The sequence below is a fragment of the Pagrus major genome, chromosome 11 (assembly GCF_040436345.1).
Source record: "Pagrus major chromosome 11, Pma_NU_1.0".
Taxonomy (NCBI): Eukaryota; Metazoa; Chordata; class Actinopteri; order Spariformes; family Sparidae; genus Pagrus; species Pagrus major.
This window is the reverse complement of record NC_133225.1, coordinates 10,192,829-10,211,578: the sequence shown is the minus strand read 5'-3', so window position 1 is coordinate 10,211,578 and position 18,750 is coordinate 10,192,829. Positions and strand designations below refer to the sequence as shown.

General features: G+C 40.4%; 2 protein-coding genes across 2 annotated transcripts; both read right to left on the bottom strand.

Annotated features, from left to right (window-relative positions):
* Nucleotides 1-9,994: 9,994 nt before the first annotated feature.
* faslg (Fas ligand (TNF superfamily, member 6)) lies at nucleotides 9,995-13,043 on the bottom strand. Its single transcript, XM_073477275.1, has 4 exons — nucleotides 12,149-13,043; nucleotides 11,255-11,297; nucleotides 11,094-11,159; nucleotides 9,995-11,003 (listed from the first exon to the last, which is right to left on the bottom strand). Exons 1-4 carry the CDS (start codon nucleotides 12,434-12,436, stop codon nucleotides 10,588-10,590), a joined length of 813 nt encoding a protein of 270 aa, XP_073333376.1. The 5' UTR covers nucleotides 12,437-13,043; the 3' UTR covers nucleotides 9,995-10,587.
* A 1,187-nt stretch (nucleotides 13,044-14,230) lies between these two features.
* On the bottom strand, nucleotides 14,231-18,750 carry LOC141005422 (uncharacterized). The gene is made up of 5 exons (XM_073477274.1): nucleotides 18,641-18,750; nucleotides 18,304-18,344; nucleotides 18,137-18,211; nucleotides 17,854-18,043; nucleotides 14,231-15,149 (listed from the first exon to the last, which is right to left on the bottom strand). Exons 1-5 carry the CDS (start codon nucleotides 18,705-18,707, stop codon nucleotides 14,635-14,637), a joined length of 888 nt encoding a protein of 295 aa, XP_073333375.1. The 5' UTR covers nucleotides 18,708-18,750; the 3' UTR covers nucleotides 14,231-14,634.

The following is an 18,750-nucleotide window of genomic DNA, read 5'->3' as shown; positions in this document are numbered from 1 at the left end:
TCACCTTGTATCTGCTGTTAACTATTTGCCACCTCGCTTTTGTGATACCATATCAGTGTCGCCCTCACAACTGGATTCTGCTGACGCCAGGTAGGTAGGCAAAAAAAAAAAATCAGTTAATGCAGTTTCAAACATTTGAGAGCTGCTATCTCTCACTGCGGGGGAACCATGAAACCTAACATCACATCTATCATAAACTTGCACAGATTTTCTGCCCTCACTTCTCCAATTACACTTGAATCACGGCGCCCTCTTCCTGCACATTTTTGTGCATGATAAGAAAGACAGCGTGTGTGGCGTGGTCTGGCTGTTTATGGTAAATGTACCACAGTCTGAAGTGCTGACATGCTGCATGCAACGCAGTTGGTTAAAAGCATATATGACAACACGTTGGAGGTTTGCATTGCTTGATCTTTCTTTGCAAGGCGCTTGACCAAAAAGCAAAATGTGCTTAGTTATTTGAGGAAATGATTGTTTATATAATCGAATGATCTGCAGCCCACATTTCTGGTAAATTCATACTTTCCATTTCATTCACACAGGGAGACGATGGGCACATTTCTTGGACCACACACCCACACTTTTTGGTACTGTGCTCCCAAAACAGCAAGTGTGATGGCTGCGGGGAGTGGAGAGCAGTGTGGAACAGGTTTCTGCTGCTGGTTGAGTCATTATGAACCCGTTTATGCATCACAGAGGACAGTGTCAGAGGGACACGGAGAGAGAGACCTAGATAAACATCTCTAGCACCTTTCTATGGAAAATGTTGTGTGTGCATGTGACAGGGGTGATACGAAACTGCAGACAGGATGCTGAAGAGAAGGAAATAAAGAAAGGGAGAGACAGGGGGGAGACAGACAGAGAGAGAAATACACAGACTCAGAGAGAGAGAGCGATAAGATTTCCCAATATATGGACAGGGGAGTCCCCCCGAGGTTTATTCGTCCCACCTCCACACTGGGCTTCATAGACCTTATCTCGCGGCATGAGTGGGTTCTGTCGAGCTGTTTGTCTACTGCTGGCCGAGTTTATTGTCGCCTTCCCTAAACAGACTCACAGAGTTTGAGAGATGGCACAGGGAATCCCCCCCTGCTGCTCTCTGCCAGTATCTGTCAGCTTCTCCAGCTGCATTCGGCCTCACAGGCATGGTAAAGCCATTTGTGAGCAATTTATAGAGATTTAATGCATACTGTACAATTCCAGGAAGCCTTCTGCTGACTAAAATAATAAATACCGGTGGTCCCCCCCAGTGTTGTTGTTGATGCACTGTCAGAAGAAAGGTGCATTCCCTGTAACAATTGGATGTGTGCCTTTTATTTGGGAGAAAGCTGCGGTCTCATTTTCACATCAGCAGTTCAACTCAGTCTGTGAGTGTCGGCTTGATAATAAATGAAGCAGACGTTGAAGGAATCACATCAGATAACATCACAGTGAAGCAACAGATGTTCAGTGACCCCTATGTGTAAATATCGGTAACTGCACAGAAAGGGATGTGAAAAAAAAACATGATTTAACAAACAAAATGTGACACGTATTGCAGTAAATGCTGGGCAACATGGCCGGCATATTGCATTGTTGTACACATTACATAACACTGATGTCCCTTATGACCTTATCATCTCATCAGCCATCTCCAAAATGACAACTTGTCATGAGTTAAGAAACACTCATGACAACATCTTGTTTTCAGCTTTGTGGCAATGGATTTTTCAGATGATTCAGCGACTCTGTAAATGTTTTGTTCAGCTTAAGAAATAGGAGAATCGTCTCAACTGTTAAAGGAGCACTCCTTCCTTCAGTTTTATATAAAAAAAATCAAAAATACAAAATGTGGAGCTATGTGTTATTGACTGGACAGCAACGATATGCATTTCTTGTCATTTCTTATTTTCATCTTGGTTTAACTGGCAACTGTAGCTAGCTGTAGCTGCTGTAGCTGCTGTAGCCAGCCAGCTGGACAGACTGTGGAGACACAGTGCATTCTGGGGCAGCTGAGTACGTGCAGTAATTTCATGGCTTATATTCAGAAATTCTTGCCAATGGAGTTTAGATCCGGGCATACACAAAATCAACATACTGCATATACAATTAGACATCATACTTAGTATTATTATTATGATTGTAACACAGCTTACAGTATAACCACAAAGGACGCACAATGCTTGGAAAAGATAATAGAAGTAAATGGATAATCAAAAGCAGTATAATATTTCAGGTGGTATCACAACATCAAATCTTCTTAACTTTACTGACATGTCCGTTTCTGATCTTGTCCCATATTATGACGACAGTGCACCATAATAACTAGAAGGCTAACAGTTTGGCAGCCTCGTAGTGCCCGTCGAATGGGACTTTTACATGAAATATGACTGTACAAACAAAATGTCAATCAAGAAGAGATCAAAAGCAGTGCAGTGCTCATCTTCAGATCTCGTACGGATTACTAAAAGCTGAATTTGTACAGTGTTCGTTTTACTGTCTGGCATACAGTGTCTGGTTGAACAGGTGTTTTCTTCACATTTTCTTAAATGTCACATCTGTCACATGGAATGTTGGCGTGTTTTCACATGCTTCAGAACTGAAACTTTTTGTCTTATTTATATCTGCCCCCTTTCAATTTCACTTAATCATTATTTTCATCTGAAGTAACTACTGGCAATGGAAACCTTTCCCGCTCGTGCTCACATGCACACGTACACCTCACTCGTCCGCAGTGGCTTTTTATTTAATGAACACTAAATAAATAAATAGTGGCTGACAAAAAAAAAAAAAAACACACCCACGGCACACCTGTAGGTGATTCACATTTTTGGGCTGATTAGAGCTCACGACTATGTTATTCATTTATTTGTTGATAGTGCTCATGAAACAGAAAGTAAAGTCAAGTTCACATGAGTTAAAACTACTAAAGTTAAGATGATGTTCTGATTTTCATGTTATTATTCTGTAGGGCTGACATTTGTCGAAATAATAGTTTTTAAATACAGTTCTTTAAATAAAGTATAACATCAGGCTTCTCATTTCCATCCAGCAACTGTTTCTAGTTTTCACCAGTTAATACGGTAATTGTCAGCAACAGATTTTATCATCTGTAGCCGTTTAACATTCACTTCCAAAAGTTAGAAAACTAACTTTTGTTTATTTTTGGTAAGCACCAAAAAAAAGAAAAAAAAAATGAAATCTCCAAACAATTTCTATATGAAGATTATGAAACAGACTATTTTTGTATAAATAATGTTTGAATGTTATGAAAAATGTAATAATACCAAAATCTGTGAGAAAGCTAATACAGTGCAAAATAAAACTTACATGGTTTAAGATTTTTGCTTGAAACGTCCAAAAAAAAAAATTAAAAAATGACGAGACCTTTGATATTTTGTTGAGTCGTGTGCTTACATTATCAGACACGTTTCCAACAGTGTTCAAAACATTTTCAAGTAAGTAGTTAAGGTCATGTGTGTCACGTCGCGATAACTTCCAGGAATGAGTCCGAGAGTGAAGGAGGAAGTTGGTGAAAGAGACTAACCGTAAAGAATGAATAAAACATTACCAAATCCATGAACATTTCTGCTCGAGTCGCATAGATTTTGCAATAGAGCTTGTTTAACAATGACAATAACAACTCCCACGATCACACACTACTGAATTATTTTGTCTTCGGTGCCAGAAATTTCATACTGTGTGTTTATACCAAAATGTAGGAGAAAACTACTTCAGTGCAAACTCTTAATGCTTTAATGATTTTACTTTTTAAACAAAGGAGTCAGTTTGTTTGTTGGTCTGTCAGCAGGATTACACAAAAACTATTTCTCAGAGAATAATGCATGGATCATGATGGAAAAAGGCAGGCGTATTTAGGTGGTGTGGTATCTACGAGTCAGAACAATCTGGTGCAGATCCTACATCTGGTGATTCAGGGCTGTTGAGTCTGATATTGGATAAGGCTTGGTTAAATTAACTGCTGGGCCTTGGACTCGGAGTGCCATTCCAGAAGGGGCTTTACTGATTTAAATTATTTATTTTATCCAAGTTATAACATGAAATCTGACTGACTGTTTTATGTTGCGGTCAACGCTGTGCTTACGTATGGTAAGGTTTAGGCACAGTAACCACTTGGTTATGGTTTGGATAAGATCATGTTTAGGCTTAAAATACCTGGTTTGGTCGCAACAAACACTGATAGAGATGTCCCGACTCTTCATCAAAAATATCTATTATTTGTCGCCACAAGCACGGCTGTAAATTGTCCTGCGGCCTACTTGAAAATATCCTGTGGTGTCATGCATACAAATGTTGGTGGTCACTGGTTTGGCTGCCTTGTCGCCTCTTACTCCACCACCTTCTCCTCCACCTTCTGATATGACAGGCAGGTCATCAATATGTAATATGAAAGTGATATGTAATGTTTAGTAGAAATATCAATATGGTACACAAATGTGAACTTACATTTTTGCTTGTGTATGAACTAGACTCTTAAGTCAGCACTTGAGCCAAACAGCACAGATGTTTGACTGTAATGGTGACGAGCCTCAATGCCATCGATGAAACAGTTGAACTCTATGGGGACAATTTTTTAAGGTCTTCAGCAGCTAGCTAAGAAACTCTTTAAACAGAGTACCATCAAAACATCCATCTTTCTCCCAGATTAAACAACATTAACAAAGGAAACTATTTAAAACACGTGTTCACAGTTTTACAGTAGTTTGTGGGCACTAATTTTATCTTAATCAGGAGGAATAGTAAACCTTCAGTGTCCTGACTGACTGAGGGAGAGGAGCGACATCATCTCCCCCCTGTGGAGCCCTGAGGCATTACCGACAGATCAACACACAGGTAACCCACACACAGGTGAGGCTCTGCAACATCTATTATGCATTCCACTGTTATGCGCCACTGGCTGCATAGTCTTAACAATGACCAGTACTCATGCCAATACACATCCACAGCATACAAATGAAATCACATCCTGAAAATAGAGGAAGAGGAAGTGAAACATTTTCACTTTTTGCAATCTGGAGTCATTTGAGTGAGTCTATTTTACAGAACATAATAAAACTCAACAGCTCTTCAAAGAACTAAACTACATTGTGAATAAATTACTTTGGATGCAGCTGGTGTCTAGTTAAAACACCCACACCTGTGATGTGGAGCACCAAACAGGTGAGTGTGTAACCAACATGAACGACACTTGACCCGTGCTTGATGCACACTTGTCCTCGCAGCACTGTGGAGTGGTAATCAGAACAAAGTGTGTCCCACAGTACACCACAGTCTGCTGCGAAACATCAGTCTGTTGCTGGCAGTAATTCACCTGGTAAGCTGGTTTACTCTCTTTCTACACATACAATTATACTTGCAGGGTTATGTAATACGAAACATTTGGCGACTTGGAAAGAGGAACAATGAAGAAGAAACCCATGATGTGTCTTTCCTTAGAATTAGGAAGGAAATTGTCCACGAGTCATCTACTTCATTCATGTCTACACATGTTTTTTTAGTTCATCATGATATTATGTTAAATGACTGGAGACTGAGAAATATGTTCCCTAAAATTTGATCATGAGACCAGTCAATCAGAGTGCACTTCATCATCTTGCGGCTTAATTCCCTAAATCATACGACTGTATTTATTCACATTCGCCTGTTTTAACCACTTGTAAGCGTAAGTTGCTGCACACATCTAGCTTCAGCAACCTCAGATCAAAAGCACACGACAATTAGAAAAAAAGAAAATGAGCCTGAACACATAAAAAGGGCCATCAAACTGCAAACATACCAACTGTGTGCACAAAATAAATAAATAAATAAATACATTTTTTTTTACATGTCAGGTGTGTGACTCACTACCTAAAGTTTATCCTCCATGTGCTCATTTCAAACTATAACATGTAATGTTTAAACATGAACTCACCGATGATTTCCTTCATAAAAGTAGCTCCATGTAGTCAACCGGTGCACGGTGCCCGGCTGTGGACATGCAGGCTGAACAGGCCGGTATCATTTCTGTTAAAGAAACAGTTTTAAACTTTGGACAAGCAACAGGAACATGTCAGGCGACAACCAAACAACTTGCACCACAAATATGACGTCACGCCCCGTCACTTCATCAGGTGCAGGTGTGTGTGTAAGGTGTCCAGGTCAAGTGTGAGGGAGCGTAATCAGCATAGATGATAATTTGCTGCCCTCTTGTGGTGTAAAGATAAACTGCGTGAGAATTTTGAATATATAGAAAGTCAATAAGTGCATATAAACCATTTAAAAAACTATTTTCAATAAATGTAAAATATTTAACAATTTTATACCAGTGTTTTATTCATGAACATATCTTTTTAAACATCTGTTTATATAAGATTGTTCTTGTGGTTGCTGTTACTGTGTTGGTAAATACATTCAGTATAGCCATACTGGAAACTAGATGAGGTCACGTCAGGCTGAAGTTGCATTATTTTCTTGCACACTGTATTTTTATGTGCCAAAATATTAAATGTTTAAATTTATTGTTGTATAGACTTGATCTGCACCAAAGGTTAATGGGGTCTGTTCTGGTCTGAGACCTCCAGCTTCCTCAAGTTATTCAAGTTTCTTGCAAATCTGTGCAGTATTTTTTATGTAATCCTGCTGAAAAACCAACCAACAAACAGACATGTGAAAAAATCAGAGGAAAAAAAAAATCATTATTTATTTTTATTTCTTGCAGCTTGGTTGTATTAAATGCAATTCATTAAATATTTGATAGATGGCGCTAAAGACAAGGTGGAAATGACACTCAGCATTTCAGTTTCAGTTTCCTCGCGGTCTCCTTAACTTTTCCGTGTCGCATTGGTAAAACATGAGTCACACAGAATCATCTGCAGCTTGTCTCACACACATCAGTATGTGGACACTCACACTACACCGATATCATGTGCAGTGATCTGCTGCTGGGACTGCCTCCACTCTCCTGGTCAGTCTCCAGCAGATGTAAGAACATGGCTGCAGGGATTTGCTCCCATTCAGCAACAAGAGCATTAGTGAAGTTCAACACTGATGTTGTATGTATGTCTGTAAATCAGTTCATGCCAAGGTGATGGATGGGTCTGAAGTCAGGACTCTGTACAGGCCAGACAAGTTCCTTCACACCAAACTTGGAAACACAATTCTTTGTCTACCTCACTTCATGCACAGTGGTGCCGGGAAGGACGTGCCCCAAACTGCAAACCACTGTCTGCATGAAATATGACTGCATGATGTGTCATTAAGTTTCCCTTAAAGACCCAAAAATCTAATTTTCTCACTCATCTTTATAAAGGTGATGGCTCCTACATTTACGCACCATTTTCTGACCAGGTTAGACACATTTTCCCTCTTTCCTATCAGAGATTTCTGCATTTCTCTTTTCTGTCTCTGAGCTCCTGTCACTGGTTTCAGGTGGGTAGAGTTGGAAAAAGCTTATGTCTGGTACTTCAGTGATGTATGAATCAGAAGCTGGAGACAGTTGGTGGGTTGGTTTGGTCCATGCCAGTGAAACTATGCCCACGCATTGTCACTTTAAACATGTTTTTAAACTTCTTCTTTATTCTATCATGAATATTCAATATTGCAGATAAATACCTCTCAGGAACAAACCGAAAACAATAAACACCCCCACAGGGGCATGGGCGTCCACATACTTTTGCCACTCCTGGAACCTTTGTGACATTTTCGCCTGTCAGCACAAAAACAACTCCTCCAAGCCTTATAAAGATTCCAGAAAACAAAATGTTGACACGTGTGAAAGCTTGTTGTGTTTTTGTCTCTCAGGGCTGCCGACAAAATGTGCCCTGGGATTGATGAAACTAATGTTTTTCGGTGGTGTTATTTCACAGAAACGTCGAGGAGATTGTAGTCATCATCCTTTCAGTGGCTAAACCTGAAACCGTGTGCTCGTTCTTTACTTTCCTACACATCATCAGGTCTGCTTTACAACAACACTCAAGCGCCTGTATGTACACTGAAACAGTCGAGGTTGATGAAAACCATTACTTCTCTGACTAGATCCCATCTAGTTCGTTTCTAGTTCGCCACAGATAAGGCACCTTAATCTCTTATGTTTGTTTTGCCTCAGGAAGGGATCGCTTCACAGCCAATATGGACAGGAGGAACTTTCACAGCAACCAAAAAACTCTTTGAATGAACATATGAGCACATTAGGATTGTTTCCTGACAGACGTTTTTTTCTGGGAGACAATATGCATCATCAGCTTCTGTACGGATGTCCCATGAGGTCTGGCATGACTGTGCTAAACAGCCTTTTACATTTCAAACTTCAGATGGTGATTGTAGTGCATAATATCTCATTTGGTGATATAGGAAGCCGCTTGGCTACCAATCTGACCTTGATCTGACTTTGTGGTTTAATACTTCAACAGTAAACAACACTCAGCCTTGCAGCGTTTGCTTTGCCTTTCGAACATCATGGTCTGCCTGTGTGATGTGAACGTATTAATCAAAAGCAAATAGCGTCCTTGCCGTACAAACTGTTCAGCTTAGTTTAGTTGAGTTGGGGAAAAGAACTGCTTTAAAGTACAGCGTGTAGCTATCTCCTGAGGAAAACACAATAAAGCAGTGGTTCATTGCTGTGCCCCTAAGGCCCTTTAGGTCTAAGGAAATATTGCAAGGCCCTCAAAGGAGACATGCCTGCCTGTTATCACTGAGGCTCCATGTGCAGCTTATACTAGAGACCTTCATAGCAACATATGAGCAGTGATGGAATGTAAGTACATTTACTTAAGTACTAAACTAATTTTGAGGTAAATTCACAAACTCGTGCAAATGTTGTACTTTTTACTCCACTACATTTTTAAAAAATATCTTCAGTTAGTTACTTTGCAGATTACACGCTGCTTCAGTAGTAGCACATATTTAAATCAATTCATTTTATCGGCAATCAGATAAAAAAAATCACAGATTCAGATAATCAGAAAAATGGTGAATACAAGTTTTGTTAATCGACCCCACCGTTTTCTTTTGTTGTTTTTTTTCTGGTCATTTATTTAAGAGTAACCTCAAACATGTAGAATCTAAGGAGGAGAACAGGGTGGTAGATACAGAAAGACAGCTTGGATACTCAGATCTGTCAGTTCCAGTCTCAATTTTGAGGTAGGAAGAATGATTACAATCATTGGCTATGATTACGAAACAAAGCAACCCTTTAGGGTGCTGCTTAGCCCCATTTTTGTTTGAAATAATATAGTGACGGCGCCTCTAATGGTTCTATGTAACACAATTTGACAAAGATGCTATATAGCATCCTTTAGAGATAAGTTCTATATAGCACCAAAAGAGCTTCCCCTAGAGAATCACTTTTTTAGGGTGTACTAATGAGGAACAGAACACTAACACGTCCGCTTTTATGAGCAGACTATGATTTAGTCTGAAAAAACTGAAACACATACACATATGAAGCACTCCGGGGTCCTGTTCCAAAAATTTTAAGTTTACCACGTGGTTAAAAGGAAACGCAAGCTCTTTCACAAAATCGACCTCTACACAAGTACGACCCTTCAAATGTTCATACAGGAAGGAAACAGACGTCAAACCTGACGCCGTGTTGTCCCCTCATCTGTGCCCAGCCTGCACATCTGCTCATACTCTGCTAACATGAATGTTTGTGGTTAACTGTAAAAAAACACCCAGCGTGATGAGGGTGTGAAAATGCACGAATAAAGCTCAGCTGAAATGCATCTGCACTGCAGTGTGGTCTGTAAGACGAATTCTAAACTTTCAATCAAGGAGAAAAAGTATCATTTTAGTTTCTATCTTCCAAAATACAAACCTGGCTGTTCTCAGACTTCTGCTGCACCTCGGTGGAATATATGGAAATCAAGTTCATTATCAGGAGCAGAACCACAATTGAGTTGGTGTCTCCATCTAAATACTTTCCAGTGGTCATGAACAAAACTCCTGTGGGTGTTTACATGACAGACAGCTCAAACATGTCAAACCTCATTTACAAAAACATTTCCAAAAGAAAATCAACTTTAAATTAACTCTTTATTTACCACCATATAACACTGTTTCCCTTTGATAAGCACACATTAAGACATCAGAAGTGTCAGATCCACACTAGAATAAATATTTTACAGATGCTACAACTAGATCAAGCGCATTAGTGTTAACTGACTCTCTCAACTTTTATAAAAAGGCACAATATTTGTTTCACTAATTTTAAAGCTGGCATTAAGGAGAATGTGTATGATTTTCTCTGGGCTTTTAAAGGTGCAATGTGTAAGAACTGGCCACTTGTCGGGGGAGTGTTTGTGTTTACAGTTCTGGATTGGGAGCTTTAGTAGAAATCACAGAGATGTCATGGCGTCAAAAACGTGACTGATTTGAAATTTGATGAATTTAGTTTATTTCTGAATGTTTTCAGCTAACATTCTTACACATTGCACCTTTAACATTATATTTCATATTATGGTTTTCAGTGCAGATATTATATGTCACATGAAATGACAATCAACACGGGTATCGTTCGGGCAAAGTGTCGAGTAAGATTCACTTCTGCCTGAGCAGTTTACATTCTTTCACTGGAGTAAAAATCACTACACAACAAAAACCTCCAACTCTTCAGATCTTGTAGAGACCAAAGAAGTTGGCATAATGTGCATGACTCAGAGAATTGGGCTGCGATACATTCACAAAGACCCTGTCGTATTTCTGCAGATGCAGGGCGGAGCCGAGGTAACTCTCTGTGGTCCAGGAGCGCCCCGGCTGCTGGGAGCAGAAACCTGCTCTGTGGGCCTCCATCAGGGTCATGGGTGAGGCGAGTCCTACTCTCCTCACAAACACAGAGTGATCAAAAGAGGACTTGTGGTCACAGTTCTTAAAGATCAACTCCACTCTGGAGTAGACGTGGAAGAGCCCGGTCTCGTTGACTTGCAGAGCGCCATCCTCAGACTGGTAAGCAACTCCTCCGGATGTGAAAGCCCGACCCACCCGCGGTTCCCAGCGCAAAGTCTCGGAGGGTCTTTTTTCAATCCGCCCTGCAAGAGGAGAGGAATAATGTCACGTCTTATACAGAAAAAGAGAATCACACAGTATTGGTACCATTTCAATCATGATGTTCAACCTACCTATCACATGTGCTGCAGGTCTGTCTTCATCTTTGTCTCCTCCATTCACCTCAGGTTCATAGTGACCTGAAACAACCATCAGATTAAAGTCACATCAGCTCCTCTTTTACTTTATTGGGAATACTTCACGCGTGTGTGTTGTGTGCTGTGTTTACACTCACCGATTTGCTTCTGAGCCGCATTAAACTCACTCGCAGGTTTCGCCTTTAGTGAGACAAAAGAGAAAGAGGAATCTCAATACCACATCACAAAGTGCCTCTGTGCTTCTCAGAGCCCTCTCAGAGCTCAAGTCAGAGAGAGAGGAAATCCTGTCTCACTGGACCGGTGACCACAGATGGAACAATTACAGCCTCGGTTCGCATTTTTAAATGTCAGAGTAGAGGTAGAGTGTGAGGGACATGAACACCTCAAAAGATGAATAAATGTATTAATTAATGAACTTTCCAGCTCGGTGTTCCTTTCACCTCACCCACCTCACACCTCTTTATCATCCCCAGCAAAGGCGCGAGAAGTCACACCTTTTTTATTTGCTACTGAGCCCCCATTAAAAGTGCACAAGAAGCAATAAGCTACATGAGGGCTGCTCAATTAATCAAAAACATGGTAAAATGTGTGAGAAAACAGCATCATGATAAAGTGTAGAAGTGCTGCATGGGTTTCAGGTTTTTTCAGCAAAAATGATTTTTTTTTCTCCATATCACACAGCCCTATTCTACACACAGGAATATTATTAACATTGACAGTATTATTTCTTATCTACTAATTACTTTTTGAAGCCTCACTACTTCTTGACCTGCTTCTAATATTCTGCACACTGCTGCCACATTTTCACATTTCCCGTTTTCAACCTCAAAATTACTTATTTCCAGTCACTTCTGCAGTCATCATTAGCTTATTGACTAAAAGCTAACTGTATTTCAACTTCAACTTCATTCATACAGCACCTTCAGTGCAAAAGTGCATTACAAGGTGCTAAAAAATGAAAACAAAACAATACAAATACAATATATTGAAACGACACAGGAAAAATAAAAATTGATTTCTCACACCCTTACCTTATTAATGCCTTTCAGCTCTTTCTGCATGTTGTAAATCTGGTAGAATCCGAGCCCCAGGGCCACAAACACAAGCAGGAATAGCATCAGCACGACCAGGGCTGCGCTGTGGCTGACCCCCATGCAGCCCCGACTCTTCCCACGGCCCCTTGCTCTCTCCTGGGGAGGCGGGAAGGACCAGCAGGGTATGAGATTTGGTGACTGGGAAGGGTGCTGCCGAACACCACGACCACTGCCTTCATCCACGAGGAACACCTGTGGGAACGGGTAGCTCTGGTCACAGCTCATGTTGCAGGTCCTCACCGTGAGATAAACTTTGTGTGCATGTATCGCCTCTGCACGAAGGAGGTGTGTAGTTTTTGTCTGAGCACCTCTGACTTTTGAAAAAAGAAGCTCGAGCTGTCAAGACACTCGCCACCCACAAAACCCTCCCACACTGACTGAAGTGCACGTTAGTTAAAACTTATAGCCAAGAAACATCATGAGAACATCCATCTATTTACTCATCTATTCCTCTCCTCTGCGACTTGCTGCATGATATTGACTTTATGAGGCTTAATCACACGCAGAGTCTTTTATCTGCTCACTTGTTCAACTTTGACTTTGCACCTTGCATATAAAAGACTATAGGAAAAGGAAGCTAGAGGTTTCAGCTGACCCCCACCTCACTAACCACCAACTTGTCATCATCAGAATGAGACCTTTTCACAACTTCTACGAAAGGAAAGATTGAGCAACCACAGTCACCTGTATAGTGACCTATATGAAATCTAAACTTTTTTCTCCTGTGACCAGACGAACACACTTTTTAACACTTGTGGGGACTTTACTCACAGCTGTCAAGCACATCAAGTGCTTCCTCAAAAAAGAAACTGAATCTTAATTTTTATCTTTAGTATTAAGCAGTTCAAAAATGCTTTATTATAACATGTATTATTCTCCTGTATCAGTCTTTATGAGGCACAGTGTTAGTAAACAGTGATACAGCAGTTTCAGTAGCACACACCGTATTCTTGGTGGGAAGATGCTGCTGCCACATGAAAAGGATGCATGTCTATGCATTCCTGCTGGCTGCGTGTGAAGAAACCGGTAGCGAGAGACAGCGATTCTTTACAGAGGTGAGAATTAACCTCAACCAGTACCCTCAGAGATGAGCTTACAGGAAAGCTTAACACACACCGGTTTCCTCCCCACTCACTGAAGAACTAATATCATTGTGGTCTTTGTGAGACTTTTGGGTTTGTTTCCTTGGATACGGGTATTACGCTGCTCATTTCGTTGTGGTTGCAAACTTTTCCATTTATCATCAGCTCTTATCTGCTGTTTAATAAAGATAATCTACTTGCAAATATTTGCCTCTGTTTAGTGGTTTGTGATAAAGGGCATCTTTCCAACCTCAGAGAAAGAATGTGACAATGTGAGAAGTACCCAACCTTGTGGTGGAGGGGGCTGCAAAAGTTGATTGCAATGTTGTCTCATGCACTTAAACTTTGGCAAACTGCTTCTTTGAGAAGTCAAGTCAGTTTTGTATTTTGTGAAAAGTAAATTTTCTCCTTTTAGTCTGTATTTTGATGACCGCAATGGGGGACCCCAAAAGCCTTGCCTCTGTCCACTGTTGCAAAAGTTTCGTTTCTCCACACCCCTGTTGAGACAAAGGGAAACCCACCTTGCAGCGTGCATACAGATCTCCAACTAAAAGGGTAAATACGTCAAGCATAACCATAAACTGCACAGGGTGTCTGCACTCTACAAGCTGATGAGCCTGTTTCCCAGAAGTGTCAATCTGAAAGCGGTCCTCGCAGCAACAGCAGTTGCATAGAACGGGTTAGGTGGGAGGGTGGGGTTTTGGGGTCTAACCAGGTCGTGTTCGGTGTTGCTGCTCTAGTTAATTGTGGCGGACTAAAATGAATCACTGAATCAGCAAGTATCTCTAACAATTACTGTCTGCTTCTCACACGGTCTTCCTTCTTTCTGTTGCATAATGGAGGTAGTTGTGGTCGCGATGACTGATCACATAAATGAAGGAATGCCTGAAAATTACGATGAGTTTCTCAACCTGAAATGAAATACATTACTCATGTGTTTCTTGCAAGCAAACCTTTTCCCTTACACATCAAGTGGAGCTTTAATTCAATAAGAAAATTCAGCTCCTCTCTGTAACACTTTCATACTGTGATTCGCAGTCCTGATATCACAATACGTTACACTTAACTCAAATCTGAAACAAACATCAAAGAGACAAATGATTTTTTTTGTGATATGCGATTCTCAAAATTGCTGTGATAACAATCATGATATTGATCTGCCCATGTGACCCAACACCATAACGAGAGCTTCTATCCACCAGGTTACTGGGGAAACTCATGGACAAGTCGTGCCCATTATCAGGACAATGTATCATAGGGGCTCGGAATATGGTGGATAAAACCCTTCACTGTAATTCAAAATGAGGAACATTGTGGATTATATGTCATGATCAAAAAATATCATGTGCCACCCTCCTCATCAGAAGAAGAGTAACAGTCTAGTCCCAGGACATGGCCCGTCCTCTCCTCTGTTGTCCTAGTGTTGGATGATTTCTCAGGTAACCTCTCTGATGCTTCACAGTCTGACTTTGGGTCTAGGACGACACTTTTCTGTCCAATGCCATCAGCATTCTCCGTTTCTCTGCGTTGGGTTGAAACGGTTTGTCTCAATGAAGCGTTAACAAGGTTTGGCAGGCCACACTGCAGCATCCTGGCTAGGCTCTGGGTTTGAGAAGAGCCTAGTTGAACTGACGGTCCTTTGAAGGAAGCAGCAGCTATCGCCAGCCTAGTGTGGTCGAAGGAGAGGGGCTGGTCCTGGTCTGCAAGGACTGCCTCTGTGGGGACAGGGGAAAGGCTGAGAGGTCCCTGTTCCCCTGAGGTTTTGCTACTTCCTGTCCAACTGCAAGCCAGGTCACTCTCACCTCCACCCCGCTGACTGCCGCTGTCGTATGACTCACAGGGCCGAGTGGTTTTCACTGTAAATGAGAGTGAAGGTACACAGAAGTGTGAAAGATCAGCTACTGCTGTGTTAAAGGAATAGTTCACCAAAATTGAAATTCAGTCAGAAACATGTCAAAGGAGATTAAAGTTATAGCAAATTTAAGTTATACATTTATGTTTTCTACTGGACACTTGCATATATAATCAGCAGCAGTGATAAAAAGAATGAGCAGGGACAGCAGTACATCTTTGAGGGGATACAAAGTAGATAGATAATGATAATGAAATATACTATTATATTGTGTATTCTACCATGACAAGGAAGAAAATTCAGAGTAGGAAGCCTGGTGGGTGAAAGAGAGAACCAGCATCATCAGTGGAAAAAATGATTGGCAGTTTGTGTAAGTGTTTGTAGTCAGGAGCTGCCTGATCGCTTGGTCATTCAGAGCTCCTAAAATTAGTCTAAACGGTGTAGTCAGGTCACACATTGGATCCCAAGTCCAATAATACTCAATTTTACACACTCCCAAGGCGCTCCTCTATCTTCAGTTATCTGAAAGGGCAGTCTTGTGCTTCATGTGTGTCTTGAAAGCTCTAAATAATAGTAATAAAAAAAACTTGCATATGTATGTTTAAAAAGTTAAAGCAGTTAAAAAAGAACATTAAACCAAAACTTGCTTTTTGAATGACTATTTCAGTAAAAAAGCCTTTAAAACAATTTAGAGAGTATCTCCAACCTGGACGCCAATGAGACTGCAATGATATCATTGAAATATTAACACAAACCAAAAACAGCTACCCTTAAATGCTGCAAAACTGTAACTGCACTCAATGACTTTGTCACACAGCTCATACTTTATCACAAGTTGAAAAAACAACACTTGCTCTACAGACACTTTACAAACAAACACTCAAGGTACTGGACAAAAAAGCAATTAGGTTACCACTACTGGGGCCAATGTGGTCCAGGTTAAAACCATTACTATAACAAGATTCAGAGGTATAAGCTCCTAACCTTTGAAAATGTTGTGTCTTGCTGATGCTTGTTTAGTGTACAAAGTGATCAATGGTTTGCCTCCTTCCCAATTAATAGAGTTCATAACACTGTGCTCAGATAATGGGAGGACAACCAGGATGATCAACAGAGGTAACTGTGTAGTACAGCACGGATCTTCTGAGTTTGGCAAATCTGCCCTCTCTATTAGAGCGACCAATTTTTGGAACTTTGGTATAAAGTTATGTTAGAAAGAGATGCAGCTTAAATTTAAGATGAAATCATGGCTAAAATCAGCCCAAGCAAGAATGAAATCTGAAATCTAGTTGTTATTGTTGTAGTACTTCAATGTTTTATTTCTGTTGTTGTTGGGGTTACTGATGGTGTTCTATATTGATTATGATCTTGTATCTGTTTTTTTCTATTTTCTTGACAGAGATGTTGTCTCTGTATCCTGCCCAGGGACTACAGATGTAACTTACCTTACAACTAACTTTGGTACAGCGAAGAAGCTATGTACTTTTGCTGTCAAATAAACTTATACATACATACATACATACATACATAAATGCAAATGTTCCACCTTGCCTTTTTGCTGTCATTTAAATTTCCCAACATTCTCATAACCCATTACTTTTAGTATCAACCTCTTTCATTGGGATATTCAACCATAGCTACTTGTAATTCTTCTACTGTTGTCAACTTGCAAACTTCATTTGTATTTTGGCTAATATTCTTGGATGAAAAAGGGTGGGTGATCTGAGGTTTTAGATCGTGATCAATCTTGAAGGTGTCCACAATCACAGATTCTGACAAATATCGTCCCCTTACTTCTGCTCCCAAACTTCACATAACTGACCAATACAGTGAAGTAACCAACTAGACTTCTATGCTGACTGGACAAATTACTTCGCTAATGCTGGTCTACTAAGTATTCAAAAAATGAATAAAACATCAGTATTGTGATAGGACCTTCTCTTACCAAGCTCCTCTTATATGGAATTGTCTTCCTATCCAAATTCATGAGGCTAGCTGAGTCGATTCTTTTACTTTCAGAAGTGAACTCAAAACACATATTATTGCATCAACCTTCGACCTCTTTAGATCTGCCCTAAATACTAAACTTCCGCTATCCAACTTTACTTAGTCTCTTTAGACATGGTTACGTATATGCTGTGTATATCACACTTTTTTTTGCATACAGAAGATGTATCCTCATATGTGTGCTTTCTGACTTCTGTATGTTTTTGTATATTTTGCTAGTGCTTCTAATTTCTGTTCTATTGTACGGAAGCCCTAAAGGGCCATGCATTCATACATTGATAATGAGTTAATTTCATTTGTTTTCTCGAGATCTCGAAATATCTCGAGAATTATCTCGAAATAACAACTGCCATTTTCCCGAAATAACGGAATAATTTTCTCGAGGTCTTGAGAAGACAAAACGATAGTGGAGTATATCAAATTATTGCAGGAAACATCATTCAGTGTAGCAATGTCAGAGGAGCAGGAGCATATCGATCACCACGTCACATATCTTTTCAATCAAGGCCTGACACAGGCTGAAATAGCATTATGCCTTCCAATTACAGATAATATACACATTAGTGTGCGTAATCTAAAAAGACAGTTAGCAAGGCTTCAGCTAGATCAGCGGCGCAACCTAAGTGAGCCTGATGTTGTCGTTAATTACATAGCTGACCAGCTATGTAGTTAAGTTTGGCCTTAACCTTTGGCGCACTGACCAAGACTTGGAGACTCTTGTGTGTCTGCTCTCCTTTTGCAGTACGCTCGAGGAGTCCACGGTTTATGTTTACAGGAGGGGTCAATAACTCGTAGTTTGGTGATGAAGCTTTTGTACTCTTTCTCTAAAGCCTCAATGTGCAGCTGGAACTCGGCGATCTTCCTCTCTGGGTAATGAGACAGCTGGGACTGCTGAGAGAGACACAAACAGAGACACAATCAGAGAAAGGGAATTGAGTGTAAGTAGAAACTATCTTTGTAGAATCTGTCTGAAGCATCACTAACCTGCAGATAATACTCTATTTCATTCTTGATGCTGGGGATCCACTTTTTTACAGAGGAAGCTGAGTTCAGAGTAGACTGTGAAGACAAGTGTGGGCTGTAACAAGCTAGTAAGAGTAAAACTGCATTGAGCTGAATTATTAATGTTAATTTATTATCTTGTTAATTACCAGTTTGGGTCTCCGCTTGTGTACATCTTTGAGTCGTCCCTCTGTAAATGACACATTGAAAGAAAACATTACATAAATACAGCTATTTGGAGAAGAAATGTTGTTAGCAATGTAAAAAAAATGGAGGACTTGCTTTTGATATTACTTATACGAGGCGGATAATGAAGACATCAGAGGAACATTAGCCACAGGAACTTTTTTAGATGAAGTTAGCATAACAACTGTCAGTTAGCATCACTGTAGCTAACAGTTAAAGCTAGCTGCTCGTCAGAAAGCTGTTTTTATGAGCAAAGTATAGGAAATATTACAGCGGTTGTTACGACTTCTATCTGCTCACCTTCTCTCTCTTTCTGAAGCCAAAGTCTGTTCAACTTCCCTTGTTGTTTCTCCTCGTTTCTGGCCATTTTTAACTTCACTCAGGCGTCTGCAGCGACCCCGCGGCTCAGG